The following is a 15,866-nucleotide window of genomic DNA, read 5'->3' as shown; positions in this document are numbered from 1 at the left end:
GTTATTCTGGACAAACTGATTGCATGTTGGCCAAAAAGGACTATTGGAGCCTATGATGAAAGGAAAGGGAAGTTGTTGAACCTTTGCTAAAGTCCACACAGCTGATAATGTGGATCAGAGAAATGCCTGAATTTTGCAAGAATAGCTGTAGAATGTCTCATCCAAGGGAGAACCTGAAGCTTAAGTGTGGTGTATCTCCAGGTATGGGACATGCCATTCCCCACTAGGAGAGCAGAGGGAAAATAAAGAACACAAAAAAGAATTAAAAATAAAAAAGAAAGAGGACCCAGAGTAGGTATAACCAGCTAAGAATAAAATGCAGGAAAAGAAGTAATTTACCTGAGTGCCATACCTGGCACTATCCAAAACCAGCCACCAGCCCAGACAACTCCAAGATCCAGAAAGTATATGGGAGCTAATAAACAGATTCAGTAAAATGGTGGAGAGAAGCATTTTTATGCTGCTTCCCCTTTATTTAGTGACATTGTTGCACATACACATAAAAGCCACAGCTTGCAATTTCTTGGACTTGGAAGTTGAAATGAGTCCTTCAAAAACATACTAAAAATACAAATCTCTGTATGGTTGAATAATAGGGTTTCTCAGCAGGCTTCTTGAGTTAACAGATTTCAGCAGAAACTGAGGACTTTAAATTACTTTTTCATTCAAAGGTCTCTCTATAATTAAAAACCCCAATCTGCATGACATCTATTAGTAAATTAGTACAGAATGCCAAAAGGAATTGTTTAGGTCTACTCTGCAAGCATTTGTCTGTTTATATGTACTGCACTCCTGATATGCACAAATCTGCTATTCTTGAATAGAGACTCCTAGCCAACAATTTATCTTGATGTTTTACCTTGCTCCTTATGCTCATGCTCCATTTGTAAATGACAGAATTTACCTCAAACCTTTCTGACTACCCTAATTTGATAGACTCACAGAAGAGTAATAGTTGGATCACGAAGGGACCTCATTAGAATCTTGAGTTCAGGCCCTACCCTGCTCAGAGTTTAATCAACGACAGCACGTTATGCAGGACCTTATCCAGCTGGACTTCAAGATCTCCAAGGCTGAAGACTCCATTCCCTCTGGGACACCTGTTTCAGTGTCTGACCACCCTCACTGTAAAGAAGCTATTTCTTATATTTAAGTGGAATTTCCCGTCTTTCAATTTGTGCCTATTGCCAATTGTGCTCTCTGAGCAGCAGCAAAAAATACTAGTTCTGTGGTCTTTCACTAACTTAATCCTTTCTGGTATTTACACACATTGATAAGATCTTTCCTCCAGGTCAACAACCTCAACTCTCAGCCCCTCCTTGTACGACACAACCTCCATTCTCCTAATTATCTTTGTGACCTTTCACTGAACTTTCTCCACTATGTGCATGTATTTCTTGTGCTGGGGAGCCCAGAACTGGACACAAGTCTCAAGGTGTGGTCTCACCAGTGCCTCACTGGAAAGGAAGAATTACTTCCCTTGACCTACTGGCAATGCCTACTGGATGTTGTCAGCTGCCTTTTCTGCAACTGCACATTGCTGGTTCACGGTCAACATTTTGCCCAGCAGGAGCCCTGGATCCTTTTCTGCAAAGCTGCTTCCCAGGCTCCAATGCGTACTAGTGCATAGGATTAATCCTTACCTGCTACAGAACCTAGAATTTCCCTTTGTTGAATTTTGTGAGGCTCATGAACAAGAGTTGGCCCATTTCTCCAGCCTGTTGATGTTCCTCTGAATGTCAGCACATACATCTGGTCCCAACCACTCCTGTCAACCTCGCATTGTCTGGAAACCTGCTGTGGGCGCACTCTGTCCCCACCACCCAGTACAGGCCCTGGTATCAATCCCTGTGGTACTTTATTAGTGACTGACCTTCAGCTGGACTTTGTGCCCAGTGGTTCATTCAGTTTTCAGTCAACCTCACTGTTCCTTTATCTAGTCTGCACTTGGTCAGTTTGTCTGTGTGGATGTTACAGGACACAGCATTGAAAGCTTCGCTAAAGCCAACATAAACAACATACACCACCCTCCTCTCATCTGCAAAGCCAGCTCTTCCATCACAGAAGGCCACCAGATTGGTCAGCCCGTTTTCTCTATTTATATCCATGTTGACAACTCCTAATCATCCTGTCCATGATATATTTTAAAATAATTTTTTTAAGGATTTGCTGTATTACCCTCTCCCAGGGATTTAGGTGAGGCTGATGGGGTTGTAGTACCCTGAATTCTCCTTTTTGCCCTTCTGGAATAGAGAATGGGTATTTGCTTTCTTACAGTCCCCAGGAAGCTCCTCTGATTTCTATGACCTTCCAGATACAACTGAGAGCAGCCCTGCATGCACGGTTGAATCCCACCAAATCCTACTGACTTGTGTACGCTCTATTTGTTTAAACACTTCCTAACTCAATCCTCTACTGAGGTTAAGTCTTCAGAGCTCCAGACATTTCCACTCATCTCCATAGCCTAGGATCCCTGAAAGCAAATCTTACCGGTAATAAACCAAGGCAAATAATTTAGTTCTGTGGCATAATTCAGTTTTATTTAGCTGTAGTATTTTTGTGTCTGTATTAGAAGTAGCAAATGAAGAGCAATGACTGAGGGATGTCTTTTGAGCATCCTCCACCTGAACAATATCTGCCTGAAAATAATGTTCTTACTGGTGAACCACATATGGACATTGAAAGGTGAAAAACTGTTATAAGAAGTTGAGAGCATTTTTCTGCAGAATCATATTGTAATATTGGCAATGTAAATCTAGTCTAGGCAAAGAAAGAAGAATGATAAATCTCTTACTAACCTGGAACAATATGTTAATAATAAAATAGCCAAATTCTTCCTTGTGAAAAGATATGAGAAAAACATTATTTTAAAAAATAAAATCCATATCTTTTGTACCTAAATACTGCAGATAATGCAAGAATTAAAGCAACTACTGTCCTGCCTTCAAGAACTGAATTTTGAAGTTTCTGATTGAATTCCTGTTATTGTATTGTTAAGGAAGTGGCCTTGTTCACTGAGCTGAAGCTACACAGGGAGAGCTTCCTGTTTAAAGTAGCAGGGAGTGCAGCCCTGAGAACATCAATCACACAGTTCATGATATTAACTTGACTGGAGCATTGCAGGAACAGAGCTACAGTCAGCTTCAAGGGTCCCCTGCAGTGTTATATATGGCAAGATCCTGCAGTTAGTATTTCTTCACTGTGACACAATAACTCTCTAATAGAAATGGGAAGAAATGGAACAACTTTACAGCACTAGGGAATTGATCGGTGGTTTAGCATCTTCTCTTTCCCTAGTATCTTTCAAAGAGGTGCAAAAATTTGAGAAGTCAATGACATAATAACCTACACCTAAGTTTCTCTGACAGAACAGTAATTGCTTAGCTTAATAACTGAAAGTCCAAGGCTTAAATATTTATATCCTTTGTGATTTTAAATTCTCTATTGTGGCTGTTACTTTTTAAAATACATTTAAGAAGGCTTTTATTTTCTGGTAGTGATTTCCAAAGAATAACTACATCATTTTAAATTTGTTGTCTGTTCTACATTCTTTCACAAGATTTCTAGACAAGGAGATATGGTGGTCCTATGAAATCTTTAATAGTAAACTCTTTATTAAAAGTAAATGTAATCATAATCAATCAATAAAAATGTCAAAACTAGGAGCAGGATCATGAAAAAAGCAGCAATGTCAGACAGATTTCCTCTCTATAACCAAGATCTCTGGACAATATTTCATGAAATGGACTATTCTGACCTCCATAACAGTTGATGTTATGAACAGATTTTTTTATACACAGACATATATCCTAGTCTTCAGAGAAGTGATGAAGCTGAGTTGAAGCAAGAGATGGAATACTGGCTTTTCATTCAGGCTGTTTAATCATTCATGGCCCTAAATATTCACCCCTTGATTAAAATACAATTTAGAAACATTAAATTTACTTTCATCATAAACACCAATCTCAAAAACCATGGAAGAGATAATAGACAAATCCTGCTCTTACACACAATGTAGAGGATGAAGAGAATGAAGCACAACAGGATAGATATATCTAATGATTTATGATAACAAGTTAACTGAACTATCAAATAAAAAAAATTTCTATATACCAATGAGTATATTTAATGTAATAAAATGCTTCTTCAGTTTCCTAGATAGGTTTTCTGAAAAATAAATTTATATCCTAGAGTGTTTCAGGTACACATAGTGCAATTTTAGAAAGAGCACACCTTGACTGCATGGTTGAACTTTATGCAAATGACTTCATTTATGCAAGTAACACTGCTTACATAAATGGAACACATATCTGAGCTTGCACATGACTTGAAAGAACTCTCAGAAACCTGAACACTAGTATGCATCTTTGACAACTCTTCCCAGAATATTACTTATTAAAGTTTTGGGCATGTTGTTAGGAGGACTACAAATTATGACTAATCTCACAAACTTGTATTTGGAGAATGCTCATGCTCCATGTCCCCGTATGCTTGCAGATGGACACCTAGCAGACAGGACATCAAGCTAAGAGACAATTAACAAAATTAAACCTCTTTGGAGTTTTTATGCTCAGTGGCTGACAGTGTGAGGCTCTTGGTCCATTTCCCCTGAGGTCTGTAGATAGATCTCTGAGCTGATCAATCTGTCCTGCTGCTCTGAACAGCGAAGGCTCACCCTCCAGGGCAGACAGCAACAGCTTCTCACTTGTACAAAGAAAGAGAAAGGCACTGGTGAAGAAGGTGAGTCCTAGAACAATTGCAGAAACATCCAGTGATGAGTTCAATTGCACTGGGCTGTTTCTGGCTGCAGCAGACAGGTCAATCATCCCAAGTACCTACTTTCCATTCCTCACATCACTCAACCTGGTTCTGCCACACACCACCAGTTCTGATCACAGAAGTATGTCATGACCTAGTGGCTGTCAAAGAGGAGGCACCTCAAGCTGTGCTGACTGATGTTTAGTTAGAGTCAGAAGCAGCAATAGAGGAATTTTAAGAGCAAGACCCCAACAATACGTGGAGAATAAGATAATAGGAATGATGGGAGAGATGAGAATGAAGTGTTGTATGTCCAACCTTTCTAGTGCTGATATGTGCAATTTTAATAAAGAAGTTAAAATAAATGGCAAACAACAAAACTAATAGGGCATGTGAACACTGAAGATACCCTCTGACAAAAACTTACAAAATGTTTCAAAAATAGGAGGGTAATTTAAACTCAAATTACACACAAAACTACCACCAGAAACTCCTCAAGGAAAATTTCCTCCTTCTTACTGAACAGAAATATGATAAGATTGAACATGATAATGTATAAAGAACCATCCCAAACTAAGTTGCAATGACCATACAGACAGAGAAAGCTATTTAGTGCAAGGCAGCCCTGGGATACAGAAAAAGAAAATGTCAAAGTTCTCCCTTTCTCTGCTTTAAGTTAACTGTGAACTAGAAGTAACTGAAAGGAAAACTTACTTGGTAAGCCTTATTTTAAATTGCATTTTTGTTATTTACTTTGCATCCCCTCCTACAGTTCAACCTTTGCTCTTAGAGTAAACCTATTTTATTCTGGAAGCTTACCTTGGCATTAAAAGTAACTCTAAAGCAACTTTGGGATGAATAAGGCATATCATTACTCAAAAAAACAATTAATCCAAATAAAAATCTTAGTCCTATTTGTTGCACTCACCTAGGGCAAGCAGGAGGAACCTTGGGAACTGAGCTCTCTAAGCAGCAAGGATCAGTTTGAAAACTTGTAATATCTGATATCAAGGAAAGTCAGGTCTCCCCTTTCAGCCAAGGAGACATGACACACAGACAGCCCAGAAACCTGAGAAACTCTTAAAAGCTGTTATTTCCATGCCCTGCTGTTACAGTGTGACAGGAAATTAAACTAAATTATATATTCACTGCACACTTAGCCATATACATTTCATCTTGAATATGGTTTTTTCTAATAGTCAAATCAATGAAAAAGGTAGATTTTCCAGGTTTTTTACTACTGTTTTATAGTAGTAGGTTCCTTGCAAGGTCATCACCAGCCTCTGCCATCCACTGTATCTCCCACAGTCTATAATAAATATTTAATTAAGCTCAAAACAACTGTTCCTAAACTCATAACCTAGCTTTGAAGTTCACTGCTTTTATTTCTGTTTTGAAAAAAGGTTTCTGTTTCCTACACTTTTCACTTATCAGAGTGACAATACCCCAACTGCCTGTGGCACTGGTTATTACATTTTGAAATGCTGTACACTGTTAGTTTGGCCTGTTCTAAAGAATTTTTGAGTAGAATTTGCTTTTAAAAGGTATCAGAGTAACTTCTTGTTGAAGCTGGTTGGCTCGACCTTGTCATGAAAGCAGGAAGTTCCTTTAGCAAAAAAATTACAGCTTCTGAGATCTGTACATGAGAGTTGATATTTACAGCTGAACAGTAAGCTTTAGTCAGCTTTCACTTATCCTTTAGAAGCTCTGCCTGATTTTGTTAACAGACTTTTTATTATAACTAAAAACCAAAGTGGCCTGAGCTGAACATGACTCTATGTTTTCAAGAGACACCGATGCATTTCCCCATAAGAGAATTTCCAAGATGTAAGCACTTAGAGGAAAAAAGTTAATCTAAATAAATGTTATTATTGAAACTGATTGCTGCCTTAATGACAGAGAAGGTTGTTCACTCTCCAAGCAGCTCTAAGACTAAAATAAGTAAAAAATATGAAACCAAACATTCTGCTAGAAGAGCCAAAGTGAGATTTTATCTGTCTTGTATCTAAATTGTGGAAAGGTATTTATATTTTTCCTCATAAGCAGAGAGAGAGACAAACAAATGTTACTTGAACTAGCAATTAACAGTATCATCATGAAGAATTCTTACCAATATTAACAAATCACACTGAGCACTAAATTACTAAAATAGCAGAAATGGCTAATTAAAGATTATATAAATTCACAAAACAGCTGATGCATATAAGGCTTACTGTGGTGTGCAGAATATTTGAAGAGATAGCAAAAGACTGCTTTGTAGGAAGGGTGAAACAAAAACATAAATACCTAAACTTCAACAGTAGATTTTTTAATTCAAGTATTTCCATTTGCCTTGCATCAGATGGATTTTTTTGCAGAAATATTATTTTCTTTCGAATGAAGTCTAAAATACTTCAGGCTAAGAAAGCCAGATAGGAAAGTCTAAAATAAGACTCAACTGTGGAAAAGTGGTTGACTCTCTAGAGCTGACACTGAAACTCATTTTCCGTTTCATTTATTTTGCTAAAAGGAGTTTCAGTAATTGTTCCTATTTTCTGACTGTGAATGTGTTCCTAGAATGGCCTTATCAAACAAACAGAGGAACAAGAACTGTACACAATGGTGCATCTAGTAACTTTATCCCTTCCTATCCCCTACCACAGTGCTTCTCCTTTTCTTATTTTATTGCAGAGTGTCATATGGGAAGACTGGTATTGTAAGCACCTGAGTATCATAAATTGTCATTCAAATAAACAAAGTTTACAGGAAGCTCTAGTGTTTGTTACTTCATTCTGACAAGTTAAGGAATCTCTGTACATTGTAATAATCTTGTGATTATGTACCCAAGAACTATAAGCATTTATGGGACCACAAAAACTTTATCAGAAGTAGAACATCAGAAGTTGTTCATGGTATGCCAAGCCACTCTCCTGGGATTACTTAAATCAACACACACTCCTGCATTCTGCCTGACAGCCTTTGGCAGAAAGAATTTCCTTGTGGAAGTGCCACTTCTTGTTCTCTTACATGAAGATATTTGAAACAGTAGGAATGTAAGTCATGTTTCTTGAAAAATGTCCAATTCACATGAAATTTTACAGATTCACTACTCTCAGTATATCAGCTTCTGTGTATCACTCACCAGCCTTCCTTTTCACAGCATCATTTACCTTTCAGGACCAACAGCATTGTCACTGTGTCAATGTGATGCAGAACGCTACCTGTCACCAGACAAGGCTTCACCTTCCCAAACTCAGTATTCTCACACAGGCAGGAAGTTCTCTGAAAACATCTGTAATAAAACCTTTCAAAGGAAAAAATAAAAAAAACCCAAAAAAACCAGGAAAAGCAGAAGACCTAGTTTTACTGCAGTGCCAGTGACAGCCCTTACCATACATTTATCCAGCAGACATCAAAGACAAGCTGCATTTTCCCTGGCAGAAATCACTTATTTTCCTGTTACTTTCTTCTTGAGCAACATTTGTACACTTCACTTTTAATTGCAAGCTTAGATATACAGCTCTGTGGGGCAGGAAGCCTTTTGTTCTTCCACATAACCAAGCTCCCCGACAAATGAAGGGTGTCTATAAAGGGACTATTACTTTGTAACTGTTTTCAAGATGTATTTCTGTGATGATGTGTTCCCCAACACACACCTTCCTAAATAAGAGCACAAGCAAATCTTCTCAAAACACCACATTTCTCCAGTGAAAACTTGTGAAAGACATAATTATGTAGCTTAATGCCATAGATGCAAACTATAATAACACTGTGATACACAGTATTGATGTGTCTTTCATGGCTGAACTCCTAGGAACCTAGGAGTCAGGCAGGGAAGAATATTTTTGCTATTTTCTGTGAACTGCAGAAACACATACACTGACAAAAGAATAAAACTTACCAGAAAAATAAAAGGCTGTGTTTTAAACCCAATCAACAGTTATGCTGTGATATCATGAACCTGTTCTCAGGCATTTTGTTAATTGAAAGTAAGAAGTTCATTCAGTAGGTCAATTATTTGCCGTGAGTCTTTCATCAAAGTGTCAGTAATGGCACTTCCATGGATTTATACAGATGCACCAGAATAATTTCTTGTGACTTGATAGAATTAGCTATCAGCCTTTTCTAAAGTAGCTCTTTTGTGGCTTCATTGGAGAATGTTTAGACTGAGATTTCCAAAGATTACTGTGTGTAGGTATGTATCTTAATAAAAGAAAATCAGATAAGTGAGCTGAGTCTTCATATACATATATCCATATGTATAGTGTAATGCAGACTGTACTGAGCCTAGTGACACTGCACTCCTATGAAGTTATTCATACATATACATATAATTTGCAGGTTTAGATTTAAGAGACTGATTCAAAATTAATTGGGAAAAGTTTGGGTTTTCCCCCTTTCTGAAAGCAGCTCTTTTTGCTTTACTACAAGAACATTATGCTATTACTTCTGCAGCTGCAGATGCTGCCACAATTGTAATTGCCTGTCATGCAGTGAAGAAATCTAATTAAAACCACTTATTTGCACCTATTAACCAGTCTCTTTAAATTCAGACAAAAGACCTTACCACAAGCTAAAACATAAGTACAGAGTGCGGTCTGCAATTCAGTAAGAGAAACAATGTGTGTTTTCAGATAATTACACTCACCTCCATTTTCCTGCTATTACCAATTAGCATTAACCATGAACTTAAATGGCTATGTAAATGACTACACCTGGCCACTACTCCACACTCAGACTGCTAGCATATTGGACAATGCACTGCATCTTTTACATACTTAAAATGGTGACCTTTTTTTGTGGTGAAGGCAAATTGCTGCTTGCAGCATGGTTTAGAGGTGCCACAAACAATAATTATAAAAAATGGTTGATAAAGTGCAAGGAATAACCTGCAGTTACATTTCAAGAGACTCAGGGTTCTTGAGCAGTCTTATAGATAAGACCAGAATATTCCTTTGGAACCTCCTTCACCACATCTTTTAGAGCAATTAATATTTCTGTTATTTCATAGGAAAAAAAATCTACAGAAAGCTCTAATGTAAACAGGCAGGTAGGGCACTAAACCACAATGACCTAATAAGTAGCCTACTGCAGAAGCTCATCTGCTAGAGCTTGCTGCACTTCCCTCATGTGATGCCTTCACTCAAGTCCTTACTCTCTTTCACACTGAACAGGTAGAAGCGTTGTGCTGCACACCAATTCAGTATTATTGTCATCACCACATCACTTCTTGCTTTCTTTCAGGAAACAGCACTGCTAGACTGAACCCACTGAAGAAGTACTGACACTTTTACCATTTCATGTTTCTGGATTTAAGAAACGGGCCAATAATAAACTAAAAATTGTGTCTCATAGCCGTGACAGACAGACTTCCTTAAGTCCATGGGTGGTTGTAAGAACAGGGTTTTTTAATCCATTTTTTGTGTAACTTCTTCAGCGTTCCAGGCCACCCTCACGCCCTGTGTGTATCCATCACTCATCCAGCTCTGCGGACGCCGCTGCTGAGAGACCATGTGCCCCTCTGGGGAAAGGGCGAGGGCTCGGAGCCGGACGTGGGCCGAGCTCTTCATTAGCTCCTCAGCCCGTGCCTGCGCCCACACACCCTCAGCGCCAGGCACCTCCTCAGGGCCACCTGGGCCGCAGGGCACCGACCCGCCGGCACTGCGCTCTCTGCCCGCCCGCCCCGCGCAGGAAGGTGCCGCTTCCCCTCAGGTGCCTCATCCATCACCCACCCGCGCCCTCAGCGCTCACCCCGCGCACCTGGGCGCTGGTCAGAGCTCAGAAGCACAGAATCCACCAAGCAGGAGAGATCATCGAGTCCAGCTTATGACCGAACACCACCATGTCAACCAGACCATGGCGCCGAGTGGTCTCAAACACCTCCAGAGACGGTGACCCCACCACCGCCCTGGGCAGCCCATTTCAATGTCTAATCGCTCTTTCTGCGAAGAAATTCCCTATAACGTCCAACCTCAACGTCTCCTGGCGCAGGTAGGGAGCAAGCGAGACGGCGCGGGCCCTGCGCGGTACCTGCGCGGTGCGCGCAGCTCCCGCCCGCCCTCAGCGCGGAGCGGCCGCCGCGGGGCCGCCCCGTCCCGCCCCGCCCGCCGGTGGGCGGGGATTGGGCGAGCCCGCCCGGCGCTTCTCGGCGGCGCCGCTCGCGGATTGGCCGGCGGGGCTGTCGCTCACCGGCGGGGCCGCGCCCGCCCCTTGTTGTCACGGCGCCGTGCGGGGCTGGGGCCGCTCGCGCCGCCGTTGTTGCCGCCGCCGCGGGAGCCCGGGCGGGGAGCGGCTCCCCGGCCTCGCCATGGCCACCAGCACCACGGGCTCCACGCTGCTGCAGCCCCTCAGCAACGCCGTGCGCCTGCCCGTCGACCAGGTGAGGATGGGGAGGCGCCCGCCCGCCCGCCGCCGCTCCCGCGGGCTCGTCGGGGAGGGACCGCTCCGCGCCCCCGCTCCGCTCCGCGCCGTCCCGCCCCGCCCCGTCCCCCCGCGGCCCCTCCATCCATCCGCGGGGCCGGGGCAGGGCGGGCAGCAGCCGGAGCGGGCGGCGGCCGCGGTTCCCCTCCGCACCCACGGGCGGGGGGCGCCGGGGCGGCGGCCGCGCTCCGCGGGCAGGTGCGCCCGTTCCGCGCCCGCCCCGGCTGTCCGGCATCCCGCCCGCATCCCGCCCTGTCCTGCCTGGCCTGCCTCTCCCCAACTTGTTGTATTGTGCGTCGGCCAGATGTGGATCCGCAGCTGGAAACGGGGCCGGTATCAGCTGGAGGGATGCAAAGGTTGGGTAATAATTGCAAATGCAAAGCAGCGCGCTGCGCCTGGATGCGCCTGCCAGGGGGGTTTACACGCGGTGTTAAATAATAATGTGTACCGCATACGATGCTGCTGGGAATTCGTATGTACTTTGTAGGCAGAGCGTTTTTGTGGTCTCTATTGTCCAAGTGATATAAAAATTCCTGAAGGCTCTTAATCCTGGTGTCTTCATATAACATCAGTAGATAACAGAATAAGATTGGGAAGCTGAGGTTTTCTGAGTTTAATCACTCACGTTGGACCAGAATGTTTGTTTATGGGGGAAGTGGTCTAGACCTCCTAAATCTACAGAATATTTATGTCTTTAGGAATACATAAGAAAAGTAATCTGAAGTAACTCCTCATATAAATTTTGCAGCACCAAGAAATTTCGTGTTAGGAATTATTATTTTTTTTTAAAGGCTCCATTACTGTGTCTATGAGTGAAATACATCAAAGAAAACAGTCTGTGTTTCAGTAGAGGGAGACTTTGATGGCTTGGTTTTAGAAAATACACCTAGTAAGTGAGAGAAGTACCTGGAAATGAAATTCAGAGGAAGGAGCATGCCTAGTGAAAGTGTTTTGGAAGTGGCTGAGCTTCTTTTTTCTTCCCCTGTTCCTCAGCCGTTTGTTTGAATGGAACCTTGGCTAAGGATATACGGGAAGAAGTACCTTCTAGAAAACTGATAAAATGGACAGGTTGAAATTGAGCTTGCTGTGATGGAATAGATACTGGGCACCCCTTGCAATGATACCTGTGGCTGGGATCGATGGCACCACGTGGCTTGGTGCCTCATATCTGCAGGCTGTAAGCTGTTCTTGCCAGGTGCCATGTATTTATTTCCATAAAATGTGTAGCATCTGCAGGGTACTGTAAAACATGTCAGAGCTGATTATCTACTCATATTAGTAGTCATATATTGAATTGTTTTATGACATAGTGTGGCTACTACCAGAATTGTTTTAATATTGTAGGTATGGCATTTTGAGGATACTGAAGTTACTTTTTATCAAAGCCTGGAAAACTTCCCTGTGTTGAATGTTTTGCAACAGATGTTCCTGTAGAGCCAAGAAGTTTTTATAAAGTACACTTGGAGCTCTTGTAAATCTTTTGGGGGTAAGCACAATGGAGGGTGGCTAAACACGTAGATTAGGAGATTTGTTATAAGCAGTTGGAAGGCAGACATACATTGCTTTTGGACATCAGTGGTTTGTACATAATATGGGTCCATTTGTGTATGAAGAGCACTGGTTGTGACTGGAGCGTGAATTGAAGAGCTTCAGAATTATGCTGCACTGAGGAAAACACACCTATAAAAATAATCTGATAAAAAGCAAAGTTAGTTTTTTGTAACCTCAGCTCAAGAGTCTATCTTGATAGTAAGTTTGTAATACAGAAAGAATGTGAATTGTGTTCAGTGTAATCAAATCAAAGGGAGCGAAGGAGGGAATGAGGGCAGAGAGGAAAAAGAAAGTGCTGATACTCTTTGGTGTGTTTGCTCAAAGATTAGACATGACATTTGGTGATACTATAAGCGTATTCAGAATGAAAATGTAGCACTGCTTTGAAAAAAAATAGAAGAATGAAAGTTTTCTGGTTAGTACATTGTTTCTAGTACTTGCTCCAAATCTGTACTATGACTACAGTCATACCAACATAGCAGCTGCTTGACATGAGCACTCTGGTATAATATCAGCACTCAGAACTACTGATAGCTTTTTTTTTTCTCCATTAATTTTCAGTTTTGACCAAAAGTAGATACTAATCTTTATCCAAAATGTTGCTTGAATTGTGATTTAGGTTTAAGGCATTACTATCTAATTGCTCTGCTAAGACATTTAACTCTTGAAAGACAAATCAAGGTAGCAGGTGTCCATGTTGTCTTACTCTCTAGTGTTCAAACGAACGGCGAACATCACCTATTTGGCAGAGGATGGAAGTAGAAATTTAAAATCAAGGTGGAGCTGCTATCTCTAAGAATAATCAATCGGATCCACATCTCTGTGTAGATCAAGTGTGAGAGAAATTGATTACCTTTTTACTTTATGCTTGGCAGAACTAGAGGCAGAGATTTGAGAATGGTGTTGGTTATGTGCTAGTTGCAGATCAGTGCAAAAGATGAAGGATGAGCTCCATCAGAGCTGTTTGGCACAGCAGTCTCCTTGATGGGCTCAGCTGTGTTGGAAAAGAAAAGCTTTGTTGCTTTAACAATTTGCTGTTCCTAGACCTTATTTCTTGGAACTAGAGTACTAGGTAACTAAAGGAATGGAGAAGAACTTGTTTTCTGCATCTGTGTATATCCCCTAACAAGGTATTGGGCAGTAACTTGTTGCAATGTTAACCCTTCCTTTGGCTCTTGTTTTGTCTTACACCAAGTTAACCGAGATGGCTCCTTGGAGAAGTTAATATGTTCTTCATAGGCTTCTTGTGCCAGTTTTTCTATTGTTATTTTCAGGCATTTGATGAAAGAGAAGATGCTCGGTGGGAGCAAGAACTTAGAGCAAACTTACCTTTCTTTTGTATTTTGTAGTAGGAAAAAAATGTCACTGCTTGGGAGTGAAAAGCCTCATAAAAACTGTTTCTTTTCTCATCTTGGAGAATCCAAATTAGTTGCCCAGCAAAGGAAGCATTCTGTCAATAGCTGTGTCACATTAGGTCTTTAAAGTTAATGAATGAGTGAATAAATATTAATGTATTGCATATTCCTTGTGTCTTCTCAGGGGAGAGAAGGGATAAAGGTAGCCATGTCCATCCCACCTGGACAGCTTCTCAAGAGAAGTATGGGAAGGCTTATCATAAAAACTTGGCTGCTAGAGTACCGCATGTTGCATAATGCATTGAGGTTGCAACTTGAATTATTTTACTGTACTTACATCTCTCACCTAGCCTTATATTTTTCCTGTCTGTTCTCATGTCATATTTGTGTGTCTGCTTCTTTCTTCTTTACTAAGGTGAAGCTTGACAAATAATGTGTTGGACCTTGGTCCAATTCTATCACTATCTTGCTGACTTTCTATTGACAAATGGCTTATCTTGATGATGTGTCAGCTTATTTGTCATTAAATTGGAAAGATTTAAACTTGCTGTGACAATGATTCTAGGAGATCAAAGCTTCGTTCTTGGCTTTTTGGTCTCTGTGGGGTTAGGGCAGTTCAGAGAATAATCTTTACTTTCACTGCTTCCACCAGAGGGAGCAGAATTTTTTTACTGAAAATGGGCAGAAATTGTAGGGGTTATTACTGCTCTTCATTTGTTGTAGAAACAGGTAACTTGTAGTAAAGGAATAGCTGAGCTGGGGAGATAGGAGACTGAATATGACAATATGTGAACATCAACTTTTTACATGAGTTGTCTAAGAGATTGATCTTGAGACCCTGAAATATGGTCTGAACTAAGGTAATTCCAGTGGTTATCTTCTAGACAGGAAAAGGATGTGGCTTCAGCTGCTAACAGTATAACTATGTGAAGATATGTGGACAGAATAAAGTGTCATGCTTATGATTATGCACTTGACTCAAATTCCAGGATGTAAAAATAAGCAGTGTTTTCTCAACAAAAGAAAAAGAGTTCTGTGTGATTTCCACACTTTTCTTGGTTTTTGTTTTTTTGGTTTTTTGGTTTTTTTCCCATTCTAGTTTTAGCTTTTGTTTGGTTAAGTTTGCTTATTTGTATAGATTAAATATAATTTTCTCCATGAGTGCTATCAATCTTCAAAGAATCTAAACTGATCTTTTTTTTTATTAAGAATACACATAAAATTCAAGTCCTCCTAAACATGAATTGTATAAACCACACAAACTTCCTTGATTTAGTTATCATAAGCCAGTTTGCTGCACCTTTACATAATTTTCTGCATGTGCTTCCTTCTGCAGAGAGTTACCCAAGTTGCTTTCATCATGCCCTCAACACACTTGGTTCCACATAAAAGCACTGACGAATGTTGAGCCTGTGTTTCACCTTGAAGCCCTCAAGGAGAGTGGGCAGGAATTTTTTTCCTTGTACATATATCTATAAAATATTTATTTCTTGTATGCATATGATGTAAGAAAGCAATTTAGCAATTTTTTCTCCTTTATTTTGGTGCCTTGGAGATGAGCACAGCTGTAGTTTGGGGAAAAGGCAAGGCTTGGAGGTGATGTAGGGAATTTTGCTGAGAAGCATTATGTGCCTGATTTGCCTGCAGCGTACACCTGAGTGTGTCTCCTAGTTAGATCTGTTATTTCACAAACTTTTGAGCATTAGTGATGCCTTGTTTTCTGCCAAGGCAACATAACGTAGCCTCCGAGGGCTGATATGTTTTAGCCTGATGAAAACCTTTTTGTCTAAACATGGAATGGAT

The 15,866-nt window shown here is 40.9% G+C and overlaps 1 protein-coding gene and 1 long non-coding RNA gene across 4 annotated transcripts in view; one reads left to right on the top strand and one right to left on the bottom strand.

Moving 5' to 3' along the window:
* Window positions 1-432: 432 nt before the first annotated feature.
* On the bottom strand, window positions 433-8,288 carry LOC146440263 (uncharacterized). The gene is made up of 2 exons (XR_014851096.1): window positions 5,687-8,288; window positions 433-4,704 (listed from the first exon to the last, which is right to left on the bottom strand). It is a non-coding gene; the product is annotated as an uncharacterized LOC146440263 (long non-coding RNA).
* Window positions 8,289-10,932: 2,644 nt separating this feature from the next.
* Window positions 10,933-15,866, top strand: part of MBOAT2 (membrane bound glycerophospholipid O-acyltransferase 2) — a 91,906-nt gene continuing 86,972 nt past the window's right edge. Inside the window, exon 1 of one of the 3 annotated variants that reach the window (XM_085056823.1) lies at window positions 10,933-11,116. In XM_085056823.1, the coding sequence (XP_084912949.1) occupies window positions 11,045-11,116 (72 nt within the window). In that variant the 5' untranslated portion in view covers window positions 10,933-11,044. The remainder of the gene's footprint in view (window positions 11,117-15,866) is intronic. The other 2 variants (XM_085056822.1, XM_085056821.1) reach the window with 2 other exon arrangements.

Source organism: Lichenostomus cassidix, chromosome 3 (genome assembly GCF_008360975.1).
Source record: "Lichenostomus cassidix isolate B80296 chromosome 3, HeHo_3.0, whole genome shotgun sequence".
NCBI lineage: Eukaryota > Metazoa > Chordata > Aves > Passeriformes > Meliphagidae > Lichenostomus > Lichenostomus cassidix.
Note: the sequence above shows the minus strand (reverse complement) of the source record. Positions and strands in the feature narration are given on the sequence as shown.